The following is a 16,618-nucleotide window of genomic DNA, read 5'->3' as shown; positions in this document are numbered from 1 at the left end:
TAAAAGTCAAATACCAATGATAATAAGATTTAATTAGTTTTCAAAAGAAATACTAAATTGTAGTCTTTAAGTTTCTAGTAGCTTTTCCAGTCCTTATGCAATGGTAATAAACTTTGGAACCTTCAAATACTTAGAGGCAAATTCTGTTCCAAAGTGTGAATCTCATAGCTAGATGTAGTTGGATAACCATTCTTCTTTAGATGATGCCTGGTTTAAAGAAAATAAGATTACAGTATCAGGGTGCAAAGTTTCTGGATGAGGATTTCAGATTGGCCAGAAAAGGGGCTTTTTAAAACATCTCTTGCAAATTGTTCCATTTAAAATATGGCTGAACGTGCTTCTGTTAACAAAAAAAGACATGCCATTTTATCTGATGAGTAGCCAACCAAAATTAATTCACAGAAATCCCTTCCTAGAACGGCACGCATCTCTTAATGTGTAAGTCACTGGTGGGGAATGCATTCCATGTAATATATACCTTAAGCAAAAACTCAGGAAGAGCTGCTCCCTTTCTCTCCTTTGCTACCTTGAAAAATCAAAGTACATGAATTTATTTTAGCACATTCAGACCCTCAGAATTCACTTAGTAATGAAAAAGATAAATGCATGGCTGCTTGGGAGCAGAGGTATAATGTTTCTGAAAAACAATATTTTAAGGGCTCTTATACTTAAGAACAATTTTCTTTTTATTCCTTCTTTTGCTGCATATTTTCTGATCTGTTATATTCTGCTGTTAGTATTTCATGAGGTGATGAGAAGGTTTGTTTGTGCATGTATTTTGCTTACACTGGACTCGTATTATTGGCTGTCTGATTTGGTCCTCAGCTGTTGGTGATGCAGAAAATTACTGGAGTCTTCAGCCCAGGCATTATGATAATAGAGTGCTTGAGGATGTGCCATCACCACCCACATGACTCAATAGCTCATACTACCAATAAGCTCTTTGCCCTTTGGATTGCTGTTATTAATAACCTTCCTATTTTGTATTTTGGTATTTTAAAGTTGGCCCTGAGATGCCTAAATAAAGACAAGTTGTTTGAAATGCAGCAAGAGGAAAGGGCAAGGAAGACATATTTTCTTTTGGGGAGCATATCTCTTTACTGGTGGAGTGCTTTCTACCTGTTCAAAAGCAAACTTCACGGTGACTGATCGGTCTTAGCCAGCCTGAATGAGGGATAACATTTTTAGAGAGCTGCTACATAGGAAGGACTACAGTAACTACTGTCAAGGGGATATTTTACCACTGAACTCAAAAGAGCTGTGCTGATTTAGCCTGGCTGCTGAGCTGGCCACACACCATTTCTCCTTCTTTTGTTGTAGTGTTTTGAGAAGATGATGAAGTGAAACAGGATCTTGGGAAATGGGGGGGGAGGTGCTGAAAAACCTGTATGCTGTCCTTTTGTTTAAAGAAGTCACAGTGTCCAGGACAGAAGAAAGGAAGCTAATGCTGAGGGAGAGCATAGATACCAAAATGACATGAAAATAGGATAGATGGAAATTAAAAGGTGGATCAGAAGGGAAGAGGACAGGTGGGTTACTCGGTCACGGCATACAAATAATGCTAGGAAGTTGTGGGGAAGGGATTCAGTGGTTCCTCTCCTCCTTTCTTGGCTAAGCTTGCAGAGAAGCAAGCCAGCCACCGCTGTGGAGCCTTCAGGACCCACTCCCAATTAAATTCCTGAATGTCATATGAGCTGTGGCTCCTCTGAAGGACACAGAGTCTGCACAGTGTGGTTATGGTGTGTCAGATGGTGGACAATAAAGCAAGCCCATTCCCACACCTGACAGTAAAGGGCAAAATACAGAAAGCTGTGAAAGCAGCCACATCCCAAACGTGCAGGACCTCAGCTGGTGGTGCTTAAATACATAGCCTGCCATGGCAGCTTGAATCTTAATGTGTGACTAGGTACCATCTACACACGTTACATCTATAGTCCTATTCCCTTTCCTCCAGAAGAGGGCTTAGTTATGACAGTGTAGCAGTCACGACTGAGCAGAGGAATGTGGTACAAACCACACAACATTTTTGCACACAAAATATTTACGCAGGTAGCAGTACAAATGGCTTGCTGCCTATCCAAGCTCTGCGAGATGTCACTGAAGCTTTGGGCTTTGCTGCTTGCTGGGTGAGGTCCTTAGTACCTCAAATAAAAATAAGAAGTAATATAAAACAATTAATCAGTGCAACGTACCGTTAGGAAGGCTTCCGGTACGTGCATCAGTTGCTGTAAAATAACAGCTGGGTGAATAATGCAAAATTTGTACTTGGATGATCTGCAATTAGGAGCAAGTTTAGGACAGAGAAAACAGAGGACTAGATTGGGTTCCATAGAAGGAGTGGAAGGCATAAAAGAAACTCTTGCTGTTTTTTCCCTGATCCTTGTAAAGCCGTGACTCCTGGGAAATTCCGTTTTCCTGGAGAAATCATTCCTTGGAATGATGGTCTTTCTCCACCAGAGAAGCTGAAAAAAACACAAAAAAAGTTACTTCTCTTCCTTTCTCCTATCCCCTCAGCCATGCTGACTATTCGGGCAAACAGAGCATGGTGCTCTGTTCTCTATTTTGAAAGCATGGGAGCAATTTCCTATCGTGCTTCCATCTAATAAGGGAGTTCTGGGAACTAAGCAGAGAAAATACCTACCAGCAGGCTTGCTGGAGCAGTTAGCAGCAGCTCCCTTAACATCCTGCCCCCCTGCCTCCATGCAAGAGCAGTGCCAAAGAGGCACAGTCTCCCCCACAGCTAATGAGCTACATGACTGTTTTCAGCTGCTGTTAAATCATTTGCCGTCTCCTGTAAAAATAATTGAGAAGTACAGCAGAGAAGTCAATGGCTCTAAAATGGCCAGGCTGACAGAAGACTGAGAGTCCAGAGGGAACATCATCCTGCATGACAAGGCATCTCTGTAGTTGCCAGCCTGCTTTTGCCATCAGGAAGTAGAAAATGAATATTTCCTTTCCTGTAAAAAGCTCCTTTAAAAAAAAAAGCTAGATCCATCTCTTGCCCTGCAAGCTTTCATCTTAACTATTTCTTAGATGCTGGAATCAAAAATTAGCCCCTGAGCTTTCAATTCCTTTGACTGTAGCAGTTTTTCCTGTTGACGGTAGACAACAGGGGCCTTGAAGCATTTTTCTGGTTTGTTTTTACATAACTCTTAAGCCATTTCTGCTTTGGATATATTTTGTTTCTCTTTATCCCAAGAAAGTTTCCAGAGAGTTGCGGTTTATTTAATTGAAAGGTGATATTTTTCATTGCAGCAATACCACTTTCTGTGTGTAACACAAAATCCGTAAGATTTTTTTCATCAACAGTGCTAGTGCATTTTCTTCACTTTAAGAAGTAGTTCTGCAAAAAAACAGGCCCAATAACTATCTTAGGAGAAAGAGTAAGCCAGTTCTAATGACCTCCCAGGGAAAAAAAAATGAAGTGTATAGTGTCATCTGCTTGATCTTTAATTATTATTTAATTACTCTACTAATAGGCTCTTAAATTGCACTCTATTGGACAATTTCAGATGACTGCTTTTATGATGTGAACTTTTTCTTCCCAGCACCCCAGTGGTTTTAGTGGGTTATTAGAGAGGAAGCGGGTTATTAACAGTTGTGTATAACCAGAGCTACCTCAGTGCTACAGGCAAAATTCAATGGGCTGCAGAGGAGACTGTAGAATAAGAATGGAGGCGGGAGGCCAGAAGGCGGCTGGGGAGGGTCACTTGTGCCTCAAGTGAGCACCGAGAGCTGCCGGCAAGGACCAGGAGGATGGGGGGGGGGGTGAATGGTGCTTTTCAAGGCTGTTGGGATTCAGGGGGTTGCAAGGCTGTGAGGCGGAGAACAGGCACCATTCACTTGCTGAATCCAAAGTGCCGGTCTCAAGATGTCCAGCGCTATTTTATCAAGCCCTTCTGTCTCTCGAGTTTCAACAACTTCCATGTCCTCTGCCAAAAGTACCACCCCCGCTTACCACCCTCACTTCTCCCCTCATTCCAGGGCCCAAGACTTCTTTCCTGTCCCGCATGCACGCGCGTACCAGTCCCACTCTGTCTCTTCCAGTGCACGGCATTTGTTCTGTTTGGTTTTGTTTTTAAATCCAACCTGAGGGAATAGGGGTTTATTTAGCTCCTTATTTCCTTAGCCGAATATACAGGCAAATCCCCAAACCAAGAGCAATACACAAGGGAGAAGTAATACTTAGAAGCAAAAACAGCAGGTATGACCACATAGAATTTTACTGTCTACTGCTGGTAAAGACTTCTTACAAATATTTTCTTCAAAAATAAAACTTCTAAAAGCTCATTGAAGAACTTGCCATATAAACACATTTTTCTTAAATGCTTCAACTGTGGATCCACAGGAAATAAACAACACAAAACGCCTTTCCAGAAGAGCTGCAGACCTTTTAAAACCATCTGGAACATCGGACCTGCATGATGTCAGGCTGCTTAGGCATCTTCTTCAGTAGAGATGCAGCTGTAGAGCTTCCCAAGTGATACCAGGTTCAGTTGGGGGGAAAAGTACATCGGTGTAAGTGCAGAGAGGGTTACCACATCTGTTCCCCACCCTCCCCTCTCCCAATCCCCTCCAAAAAAAAGACAATTAGTTATATCCAAACAGTTTTTACCCTGCACAAGTGCAGGGCTCCAGGGGTGGGCAGAGGTAGAGGGACTTTTGGTTTTGCATTTTTCTGAGGGCCCAAGAGATGAGAGGACTTGCATTACTTAGCAGGCATAGCTCACTAAGTCAAGGTAATAATGAAGTAATTGGGACAAACTGCAAACTATGCTCAGCACAATCTGCAGTGACAGAAACTGTTGTTTACAAATTAGAATTGCTGCTAAATACTAAAGGAAACATCATCAGCAGTGAGCGCAGAGTGACACAGCCAAGTTGTTTATTAAAACAAATTAAAAATCAACAGCTTTGAGTTTCATGGAAATGGCTTGAATGTGTCCTCTTGTACTAATGTGCTTCAACAATGAAAAATACAATCTATCTCATTTTTTAGTGCTCCACTGAATTTTTTAAATAAAATTGCCTTCAATTGTCCATCATACTTCGCTCTGTAAAGTGGTAGTGGGGAGAGAACAAGGCAAGCTGATGAAATAATCTGAGCTGCTGAGGTGAGAAAGGCTTGCAAAGCTGCAGCTAAGAGCATTGTTCTCAAGGGAGGTGCCGGTACGCTACGGACATCATGCAAACACAGAGGCACGCAACAACGGAGTGAAAAATTATACTCTGAAAACTGGGATTAGGAAGGAATGAGTAGATTGCAGGATGAATCGAGTAGCCGCTTTTGAATAGAACTTACGGAGCAGCGCATCCTCCTTCAGCATTATTAATAGTGGCATAGAAGTGGTGGTTCCCTGCTTCACAGACCTGCTGAGGGGGGTAGTGAGCTCATGCACTGGGCTTTTTACATCTCCAGGACTTGTTTCTTATCCCTCTGCCTCCTTAGCCAGGAATAAAACTTTACCTTGTTATGTTTTCACTTGGGTTTGAACTCTAGCCAAGGAAAAGACGACTAGATGTAATTAACTCATCATTCTTTTGGCTCTTCTCAAAACCCAGGAGTGGGTTTTGATTTTCTTGTTCATTTAGAAGGTGGGGTTTTGCCTTATCGATTCCTATGGAATAGGAATTGTATTGGAAGTTGAGATCAAACTGGCTATTGAGTATGGCCAGGATAAGAGAGTAGTGACTAGCATTGCAGGAAGGAGCATTAAATTATGCAATAAACTGTGCTTTAGTGATACTAATGCTAGAAAAACTCTGATTTAAACAAGACTAACAGAGTATGCTTAGTGTGCTGGAAGGCTGGCACTCCTATAAGCAAACCTGGCAGGCTTTTGAACTGGGTGTTCACTCGTGTTGGAGACCAATAAGGAGACACATTAAAAAAAAAAAAATCCCACAACAGTAAAAGGCGTATTCTCAGTGGCGTACATGCTTTTTATTAATAATGTGATAACAAGACATGAGTTACAAACATTTGATGTCAGGGTGACCTGTATCAGAGGTGTAACCCGGCGACACGAGGGGATTTATTAAGAGAGTAACACCCCCCCAAAACAAGGTTACGTTGACTTCACCTGCTGGCTTCTGGACCTGAACCTTGCTGGGGGAGTAGGTAGTCTAAGGGGGTGGACCAGAACCTGACATACTAGATGGAAATTTTGGCTTTAAGGTGTGACAATAACCTACACTCTCCTGACCTCTATACCACACAGAGTCTTTCTCTCAGCTCTGGTTAGTCTGCCAGCAGCCCTACTGACCTGTTCTGTATTACCTCTGCCTGCTCCACTTGGCTGTTAGCTGCTTCCCAGTCTGTCGCCCTAAGAGGACTAGCAAAGACCTATACATGTTACTGAGATCCTGATGCAAACATGCTGGAGGGAATTTGGGTTGGAAAGAAGTACTTTTCTTCCAAACTTCTTCTTTTGTTTCATTTAACAGATGATAGTAAAGTTATGGAAGGTGGAATAGCGATCTGTAAAAATTTTAGTTCATGATCACTGTAGATTTCATGGGGTTTCTTAACCAACAGCCTAGAAATTATACTGCTCCACTGTCCTGAGCTTAGAAACAGAGTGGCCCCCAAGAGGAAAAACACAGTTTATGGTTATTTTTGCTGCCCACATCATGCTAGGCAGGTGCACTGCTGTGCAAAACATAATAAATGACATGGAGCAGCAGCCTATATTCTGGAGCCGCCTCATCATGGCAGTCACTGATGCATCATGAAGTTCTGGCATTTGAGGGAGCCCTTTCACCTCAGCGAATACAAAAAACATACCAAAGGATCTACTTAATTGCCAAGCAAAGACATCTTGAGTAGCATGTGGAGTCTGGGAAAACTTAGTGACATGGCAGGGCAGACAAGTTATTCTTTAAAAAAAATCAGTCCAAGTGGATTTCAGATTTAAACAGATGTAGAAAAATTATCTTTCACTCTCTTACAGAAGCCTAGTGGTGATCACAGACTAATAGCACTTATCTTCATTACATACTTTGAGATGTAGTGCAGCCATTTAGCAAGTCGATTACTGGCACAGTCCTGCATTTAGGACCTTACTGTCATAAGAAAAGTAATTTAAATCATTGCAGTTACCTTGCAAAAATCTCATCATTCCTAAGATTCAAGATGTGCGTATGTGTATTTCACACACTGATCTCACAATAATGATGTATTTCTTTTGCGCAGTGATTAGAAAAGGTTTTTGTTAATATCTGATTTATCTGAACTTCCAAGTATAAGTCACCAGATTTATTAGGGCTCACAGAATGTAGCAGGAAGCAGAACACAGATTAATGTTAATGTTTTAAAAGGCCTTTTAAAGAGCTATTATTACTGCTATATTGCAGTCAATGCCTTTTTTATTACACTGTTACATCCATGTTGTTGTAACACGTTCTGTGTTTCATGAAACGTTTTCAAACTTGTATTTCCAAGGCTGGGCCTTGGAGGAGGGGAGATCTTTAGATCTTTCAATATAGATACAAGTTGAGGGCCCAGCCTCTCAGCTACAATCAAGCAGTCCAGCAGATTTGATCACGGTGTAATGATGCTGATGAAGGATCTGGCCCAGTAGCACAATGTTTAAAAAGCTGTATGTTGTAAAATACATGCAGTTTAGTATTGGCCACATTCATCCCTGGTGAACAACACCTAAGCCTAGTGAATGCAGTACGACTTTGGGCAGCTTGGCACGTTGCATCCCCCTTTCCAACTACAGCACAGTCCCATCATGTATCACTCAAAGTGCTCTGCTGAAAACATGCCAGTATAAAGACATGATAGTTTGTCACTGCAAGAAAATGGGTATTCCTTTCAACTGTGTGCTGCTAATTAATCCAACGGCATTTGCAAATAATTTAAGCAAGTGTTATCTTACAGATTTAGAGAAAAGCAACACATTAACATATATAATTATTAAATAAGCGGGGGAAAAGATGAAAAATCACCAGAAATTCAATATAGGAACACAAAAAGTGGCAGAATATTAGACTATTTCTCTGCCTCTAAATTCACTCATGACTTGAACAGGATGGATTCTCTTCTTTGCAGAACCTTTTCTGACAGCTGCATAGATTTCTTCTGGCTTCTCTCTTTTAATTAGGGGCTTCTTCTCTGGAGCCTTCATTCTCCACATCACAACAGGATGTCGTGGGCCAGTAGGACTCTGAATCTTGATAATCTTCGTGGATGCAATATAGGACATCTTCACTGTCTGCACCACAGCATTCATTAAATTTTTGGCAGCCTGAATTAGCGAAGTGACGCTATCCAGCTGTAATAAGAAACAGAAACATTAGCCTAGGAAGCCAGTCTGCTTTTAATCACAATATGCTCAGGAATAAAGAGCAGTTAAAAAGTAAGAAAGACCAAACCCTGATTTCTTTGTTCTCCTTTGCTGTGTTCGATCATTATATTCATGTTCCAGTATTCAGATTTAAAGTGATACATAGACATTTGTGCTGGTGGAATATAAATACTTGTGTAGATAATGTTTGTTGTTTTCTTTTTTTAAACATGAATTCATGATGCTTGTCTGCAGGGTCTCATTGCAATTGCTACTGACAGGTAATGAAACCACCTCAAAGAAGAGCTATGAAAACGTGACCCGTTACTTCCTTTGTATCCGCACTAGGCTAAGTCTCCAGCTGCTCTTGTCGCATTCCAGGCTCCCACACATGCTCCTGAGCAATGCTGGGATACTGTGAAGTGGCTGGCTTTGTCAGAGCTCCTGAACCCACTCTCAGCCCCAAGATTTTTAAGGGTAATTAAGAGCGGGACAGCACACAGAAATTGCAGTGACTGTATGGCCTCTCAAACTGTTTAAGGAGTGTCAACCTAAGAGGCCAAATGCGTAACAAACTAATCCCTATCACCTACTACCATCTTCAACAGCATACTACATAGGCATACAAGTGTTAAAGCAAAGGCATTTTCCATCAATACTCATGGGAACAGGAACCAGTGCATTTAATTCAAACTGAAAATCTGCTAACTGGAACAAAAATGACAGCTTTAACAAGCAAACTGGCTCTGCCATACTGCTCTGTAGTGTAATACAAGCAAACTCACCGATTGCACTGCTGCCTTCCTACATTTGAGGCCTGCAGACTGCGCAGCGTCTGTGGGCTGAAAGCAGAGAGTGCTGGGGACACTTCACTGTCTTAGTCACCTCCTCAGCCCCAATGACTGTGGCAGCCTAGCCAGAGGCCGACTGACTTATGTTGCGCTGTGCAAACAGCAAATAGGATCCTATGATGTGGTGTGTTGAGTAGAGGCATTTTTATTTTGTCTTAAACCCCCCCCCCCCCCCCCCCCCCCCAGTGAATCTTATTCTCAAACTCCAGGCACAGATCTGGTCCAACGTGCTCCAAAAAGAGACTTCAAGCAGGCTGTATGCAGAACGGAGTTTCTACTCTGATGGGGAGAGCCTATCTCAGGGGCTGTGGCTTGACAAAAACCAAGAACAAGCACAAGTATTTGACAAAAGGCCAACACTGGCGAAAGTACTGATGCCTGTAATTGGCCAATCAGTATTACTTCTATCTTTTTCTCATTTCTCATGCTCTCAAAACACAGACCGATAAGGCTCAGGCTCATCCTTTCAGAATTAATAGGGACAACAAACACTCAGAAGGAGAGGAACTGGGTGTGGGGGAGAGTGTGTGCGTGTGTGTATGGGGGTGTCCTTCCACGTCTTCTGGTCTTAAAATCCAAGAGCGGAGAATTGCTCGGTGTATGTTTGCTACAGCTGTGTCTAATGTTAGGTATTGTATGCCACCCCGGGCACTTCAGAAGGTATCACCACACATCCAGTGCACTCACACAGGAAAAAAATGACACCATTTTAGGTGAAATGTTTATGATTTTAGTTTTAGTCATATGGAAAAAATTTTTTTACAGGGTTGGCTAAAAGCTGAATGATGCCATATTTCATTTTGAGCACAGTGCTTTTTGTACCGTTAAATTTCTTTTGGATTTATTTGCTTGAAATAAAGGCTGTCTTCCCCCTTCAACTTAAGGTACCTTGGCTGTTGTCATAGTACACTGAAGAACTACTGGGGACAAATATAGGGCATAAATCATCTCAGTGACCTAAATGAGGAGCTTTTTATCTTCAAAGAAGATACCACACTGCTATTTAATTGCAAGGCTGACCATTTCAATTTGGAAAGGAATCTCCAGTCTGAATGCCTTTAATGATGCCCTGTTTTACATATTTATTATTTATTTTAGTATTATTTAGCATTTTATAGAGTTATTTAGAAATATTTGTTATTATAAATATCATTTTATGACATCCTCCCCAAAACAGGGAAGAGCAGTATTAAAAGTCAAATTTACATCAGTGTGCCAGGATGAGAACACTATTGGTTTTAGGGGCACAGATGAACTTCAAATGCGAGATCGTCTATTTTCTAGAGAGTACACGTGTATGTGCGCGCAAATGTGTGCGCGCACGCGCACACACACACACACACACAGAGAACGTAAGAGTATGAGCACACACGCTTACATACTCAAAGCACATTGTTCAGGAATATCTGTCGCTTGCCTAAATGCTAACACTGAGGAAGCCCACTGTGGTTTGGATGTAAAAACAGGCGGATTACTCTAGGTAACTGGAGAGCCTACATTTCAACTTCTAAACAACCTCTTTGTTGAAGCATTTGTCTTCTGTAAAAGCAATGAAGCCAGTTCTCTAAAAGGGCCATTGTTTTTTGTGGGAGAATGATCTTCAGCTTTGTCATCCAGCCTAACCACATATTCTTTTGCAATATGCAGATTTGCAAACTGAGTGGTTAGGAAAGGGCCAAGGTCTTCTCCCCTTTGCCAATGAATTGATCAGATGAGAGGAGTGTGTGATGGTGTGTATTCATGTTGACTGTGTAACACTTTTTTATATACATCCATGCAAATGCAAATAAGGCAATAATAAAAACACAGCCAAGGGGCTGGATTTAGTTGCATTTTTGGCAACTCCTCTGAAGTGGCAGAAAAACCCTCCAGTTAATATCACATTTACTGCTTCTCTCTGGAAGTGCCAAAAAACCCGTACCAATCCACCCCACCCACCCACCCCCCCCAAGTTAATATACTTAGCGGACTGGTTGAACACACACACACATACGTGTGATGGCAAACCAAAATGATCTCTCTATGCCAAGAAAAGGTGTAAAATTTACCAGATGGCCTCTAAAGTTCATTCCTTACTGCAGCAAGTGAGCTTTTTAGAAAGGATTTCCAGTTTATAATAGTCATGTAATCTTTGCATGGCGGTATTTTAACATAAGATGGTAGGTATATTTGGGACTGTTAACTTTAGGGAAGCAGGCTGCCTAGCCACTCTGCTAGGTTTAGCGTACAACATAGTTTTTGTGATATGATTTGAAGTGAAGTTCAAAGCACATGGTGACCTCCAAGCCTAAAGCTTATTTCAAATGCTGCTTTTAATCCAAACATTTTATAAACTTCCAGGCTGTCAGTGAGGTGTTCTGCTCAGAGGCCCTGTCATTACACTCCTGATACACTTCAGTCCCCAGCGTATCCCTTTTTCTAGGGAGGCTGACTAGTGCTGTAGCATTAGCTCACTGGCAGATGAACTGATGTCCTGTCTAAACTTCAAACTGCTGAATGCTCACTGTCACAATATCAATTATTTGGGTAGAAGGAATGAGGAGAAGAGAGAGCGAGACAAAGTTTCATAGGAACTTTTTTTCTTTCATGCTAACTGGAGGATTAATTATACACAGACACACATGCACGCATGTGCGCACACACACAATTTTAATTATCTGTTGTTTTCTAGAACAACTGACAATGCCATGAGCCTGACAGCTTCTTAAGAGCTTTGCATAATCTTTTTTTTTCCCCTCAGTGATCAATACTGGTGGCATCGTACACACTCACTTTTCTAGCATTGGCTGTGTAGTAACACCACTATGAAGCTGCTGTGCGCCGAAGGGGGCAAAAGAAAAGATAGCTTAGTTTCTATGGCAGAAAGTGTATGGGCTTAAGGGGCAGGTTTTTTCCCTGCAGTTTCTCAGTGACTTCAGTGTCTTTAATCCTTCCACTTTTTTTAAAGCTGCCTGGAGTTAGAGCCACGCCAGGAGGATGGCGAGCTGGGCAGCAAGCTGGGCTGGGCTGTCAGTGGCAGGTCTAGTGACTGCTGCTCTGGAGTGGGGAGAAAATAGATCTGTTTCCATGGAAGGGAAAGAGCTTCTAGAAGAAACTGGTAGCAGCATCCAGGCAGGATGGATAGAAGGTTGTCCCAAAACTTCATCCAGTTTTTACTGTGACTCTAGTTTATACTGTAAAATATGGATAATGAAATGGAATCCTATCAGGAGACCGTTACAATTTACTTGCCTTTCCTCTCCTGTGGAAACTGAACAGTTAGTTATCACCTCATTCTGGCATCTGTAGCCATTCACAAAATGGCTGTGGCTGTGGAACAGTCCACAGCTCCTTCACCACACCACTGTGATCAAGAAAACTATTTTTATTTCTTAAACTATAATCATATCTATCTACTATAAATAATAAATAATGAATAATAATAAAAATAAATAAATAAATAAATAAACTTCATGGGTCTAATTTTGATGAGGTTGCAACTACAAACCAGTATGTGGCATGTTAGCCTCACAGTTTAACACGAGCTCTGGCGAGTGGACACCTATCAACTCTGGCATTTTAAATGCTAAAAATCCAAAGACTGAATTAAAAACCCAACTGTACAGCTGTACCAAACTGGAGCGGCTGCCCCCCTTGCCATGCCAGAGGAACTGAATATCTGCCATTTTACTTAAGCTCTACAAAAGATGCCCTAAGATACAAACTGGCTTGCTGAAACAGATACCTAAAACAAAAATATAAAAAAGAGCTGCTGTGTGCCTCCCTGCTGAAAAGCAGACACCCTGTCTACCCCGAAGGCTGTTTAAATTAGGGTGTTTGCTGCAGTTACTGTGATGGCAGGGGAGTGGGGGGGAGGAGGTGTATGGCAGGACAGGCAGCACTCACCATTACTTTTACTTTGCCCTTGACATCTCTGCATAGGCAATGAAATATGGGGAGACTTACTAAATGCTGCCCTTTAGGCTGTCCATGTGATTTGCAGTGTCTGATTCCCTCTCAGTTTTCTGTATGCATCTCACACTAGTCTTACTTCTATACAGAAAATGGGGGGGGGAGAAGGTATTTCTTAACGGCATTCAAAATTTTGGAGAAGCTTTTAGAAGATGTTCTTGGACAGGTACTACAGATGGTAAGAATCAGGCCATACATTTTATCTTTTTTTGTCTCTAGAGAACAGCTGGTTTTATACTTCAATGCCAGTAACGTTATAGAGTTTGGTGTACATCTATTGTTCTTCTATAAATCTAACGTACTCAAGGACTGCCTTCACTTGGATGCTTTTATCTCAGACATTCAGCAGGCTTTTCAAGGTCTCATAACATATCTAGGAAAACTGATGAAATGAAACTTGGCATAAATGAAAGACTGATAAAATATTCATTGAGCATTTAAGATCATTTCATTTAAAGAGCTGTAGCTGCAAACTCTTCAATGTATAGCAAGTGGTACATAAAGATTCACTAGCAAAACAAACAAACCAACCAGCCCCAAACTAAAAGCTGTTTTATTTTTGTGCAACTCACACTTTTGCTCTTTCAGCACCTTCCATGGAGACGCAACATTCCAGCCTCCATATTTCACAGGTCTGACTGTGTCAGTCAAGACAGTAATTCATTAAAAGATTTAGGAAAAGCATCCCTTACCGTACCTTTCCTCATTTAAATATGTCCTCTGTCCTGTGAGCATTAGTACTTTGTTTCCATTGCAAACGGAATAGCGAATGATTCTATAACCACTGTAACTTCATATTGTGGTGGAACACAGAAGTTACAGACCTGAAGATAGTAATTTAAAAAAAAAGAAAAAAAAAAAACACAATCACCCAAACCCCACCACCAACAAAAATGAGACTGGCAGCAGTCATGCTGAAATCAACTCTCCCTCATCTCCAACACTTGCATTCCTCCTCTATAATGAGTCTTGTGTGCAAGTAAGTAAACTCTCCATTGAATAACAAAGCTGAAGAAAAGGGAGTTCAGAAAAAAAATGAATTTTGAAACTTCATTTTCAATTTGTTTATATGCGTTATATTTTTCACTTTTTTGTAAAATAATTTCATGTCTTGGCAATAGTAGCAATCCATTACTATAAGAAGTTTAACAACTATAATGACTGATATGGTAAGTTATTTAATATTCAGAATGATTAAGAAAATAATGACTTAGAATTTAAAGAAACTCTCTCTGTCAAAGTGTTTTCTGTTCAGTGTACTAAGAAATGCTTGCCTCGTCATGTGTCAGTAGGAGTTGTTTCTGTAGCAGTTAAACAAATATAGAATCTCCTTATTCTCAAAGCATGTAAGTCAGTCAGTCAGTCTCCCACTCACATTCTTCACGTAGATTTGCAGACGCTGTCTCTTTGACATAAAGAATTGGCAGACAATTGCCTTCTGGAATGAATCTATAAGAGACTACGCAAAACAACACTCACAAAACATTTCTTGATACGTAACATGCAGGTCTGCTAGAACCCCAGTTGTGATACTCTGGATTGGTCTGCTGTGAGCATTAATATTTTTGCAGGGAACTGAAATTTTACTATTTGAGCACAGATTTATCAATTGGCTCTTTGCAGTCTCCCAAGTCCTAGTTACAGTTCAACTAGAGTTTCATGTTCTGTACAGGTGAAAACTAAGAATTTAATATCAAATACACAGTTCTTTAATCAATATTTGAAGTCTGAACTTAAAATTCTTTTGCATACAAGGTCAGTTATTAAAAATTTATCTTAATTGAACTGCTAGGTTTAAATACATTCCTAGAAGCAGATTTTCTTTGTTACATTATACTGAGAGACTAAGACTGAATTTTTATTTCTTTGACAGCTACTTCTGAAAATAACATGAATTCTACATGTCCATGAAGAGCAGTGACCTTCTGAGTAGTGATGCATTTAAGGTAAGGAGTACTTATTACATTGTGCTTTCCATTTTCTTCCGCTTTTTTACTATGTTTAACAATTTGCTGTTGTGAATTATTTTATGGTTCTTTCAGTAAGATTGCCATATAAAATAAAGTGATTTAATCCCTTAAGATTAAAAGGAGCAGAACAATCCAAACAGGTAAATTATTAAGAGCGAAATCCTGACTGTTAGAGACATCAGAGTTTTCCTTGGCCTGGGCCAGGATTTTAACACTAGTTACCTGCCTTGTTTTCTGAGCTGAGGATGTTTATATTTCCACAGTTTTTTCTCCACCCACAGTACTGGTAATTTCATTTTAATGAAAGCGTAGATCTTAGTGTAACAGTGACACTAGAAGATGGCTGTTCAAGAAAGCACAGGAAAAAGTTCAAGAGTTGGAAGTGCTTCATTAACTACCATGTTTCTTCACGGAAGTGCCAGATGATACCTAAAACCCTTCACGGATTCAATCCCAGTACAGGTTATATATAAAATAAGCGAAAGGGAGACTTGCCATTGCCATTCTTTTTTCCCGTTACTGGAAACAGCTCCCTTTGCCTTTTGCCCACCTCTGCTTTGCCTTGCTCTCCTTCTGGGATATTGGAGAGATTTCATCCTGATTTGTGGAACTGGCCTTGGGAAATCTGCCTCACCATTTGGGTGGGTCATCTGGGGGTGTTTATTTTCAGTGAGGTGAGTTTTCCTAAAAATGTGGCTATTCCGTTGGTTATCTATGTCTGTCTGTCTATCTAGTGATTACATTATACACCTCAAGGGATCTGGGGTTTGTTCTGTGTTTTACCGATTTTTCAGGTGGGGAAATTGAATCTAATGAACTGAATAACTAACCATTACCAGAATCTGCTTCAGGCTATATAAGATTCAAAGAACTGAAACTGAGTCCTATAATTAGACCAGGCCCTGTGTCCAAGTTAAATGATAAACAACTTATGTAAGTACTGTAACACCGTTTCCCTGAAACACCATAATGGCACATATGCTTAGACAGGCGGTTAGCTCAGTCCCTCCCAAGTACTGCTGCTTTCACTTGCAGAAGGTTTTAAAAAAGGAAACGCTGTTTTAAAAAACAGATCCTTGAGAAAAAGAGAATAATGGTTTAATATAAATCCTTTCCTTGCTGTTTCCATCAGTTGCTTTAGTTTGTGAAGAAACAGAGTGCTTGTTGCAAGAATCTTTCACATGCACTGAGGCCAAGAACTATAAAATACATCCTGATTTTGCTAATTAGCAAAGTAATTATTATTAGGAAAAGTTAACTGTCTTGTAGTGCACATTACCAGTAATACTTCTTGCTGCGTTAAATGAGTTCTTCTTGGTAGATGCAGTTTAGAAAGCAATAGCAACTGAGCTGTCTGTAAGTAATTAACAGGAAAAAACATATCCCTTGCTTTGCTTCCAAAGGCCAGTTTTCTATACATGTACCTACCAGCATACACTAGGCAAAAGCAGTGAAAGATGTAGTGTTATTACATTAAAAAAAACCAAAAACAAACAGTGAAACATTTCTGTCAACTCTCAGTAAAAAAAAATTTAAAATAATACACCAACTC

At 40.6% G+C, this 16,618-nt stretch overlaps 1 protein-coding gene and 1 long non-coding RNA gene across 4 annotated transcripts in view; one reads left to right on the top strand and one right to left on the bottom strand.

Annotated features, from left to right (window-relative positions):
- Positions 1-16,618, top strand: part of LOC148054768 (uncharacterized) — a 61,196-nt gene that overhangs the window by 41,495 nt on the left and 3,083 nt on the right. The window contains exon 2 of the long non-coding RNA XR_015706554.1: positions 14,970-15,042. This is a non-coding gene — a long non-coding RNA (uncharacterized LOC148054768). The remainder of the gene's footprint in view (positions 1-14,969; positions 15,043-16,618) is intronic.
- Positions 5,918-16,618, bottom strand: part of CTNNA3 (catenin alpha 3) — a 544,198-nt gene continuing 533,497 nt past the window's right edge. For all 3 annotated transcript variants that reach the window (XM_009465979.2, XM_087766290.1, XM_087766291.1), the window contains one exon: positions 5,918-8,282. In XM_009465979.2, the coding sequence (XP_009464254.2) occupies positions 7,995-8,282 (288 nt within the window). In that variant the 3' untranslated portion in view covers positions 5,918-7,994. The remainder of the gene's footprint in view (positions 8,283-16,618) is intronic.

The sequence above is a fragment of the Nipponia nippon genome, unplaced genomic scaffold (genome assembly GCF_047370975.1).
Source record: "Nipponia nippon isolate SJK-2023a ecotype South Korea unplaced genomic scaffold, ASM4737097v1 scaffold_3, whole genome shotgun sequence".
NCBI lineage: Eukaryota > Metazoa > Chordata > Aves > Pelecaniformes > Threskiornithidae > Nipponia > Nipponia nippon.
The sequence above is the reverse complement of the archived record's forward strand: the minus strand, read 5'-3'. Positions and strand labels throughout refer to the sequence as shown.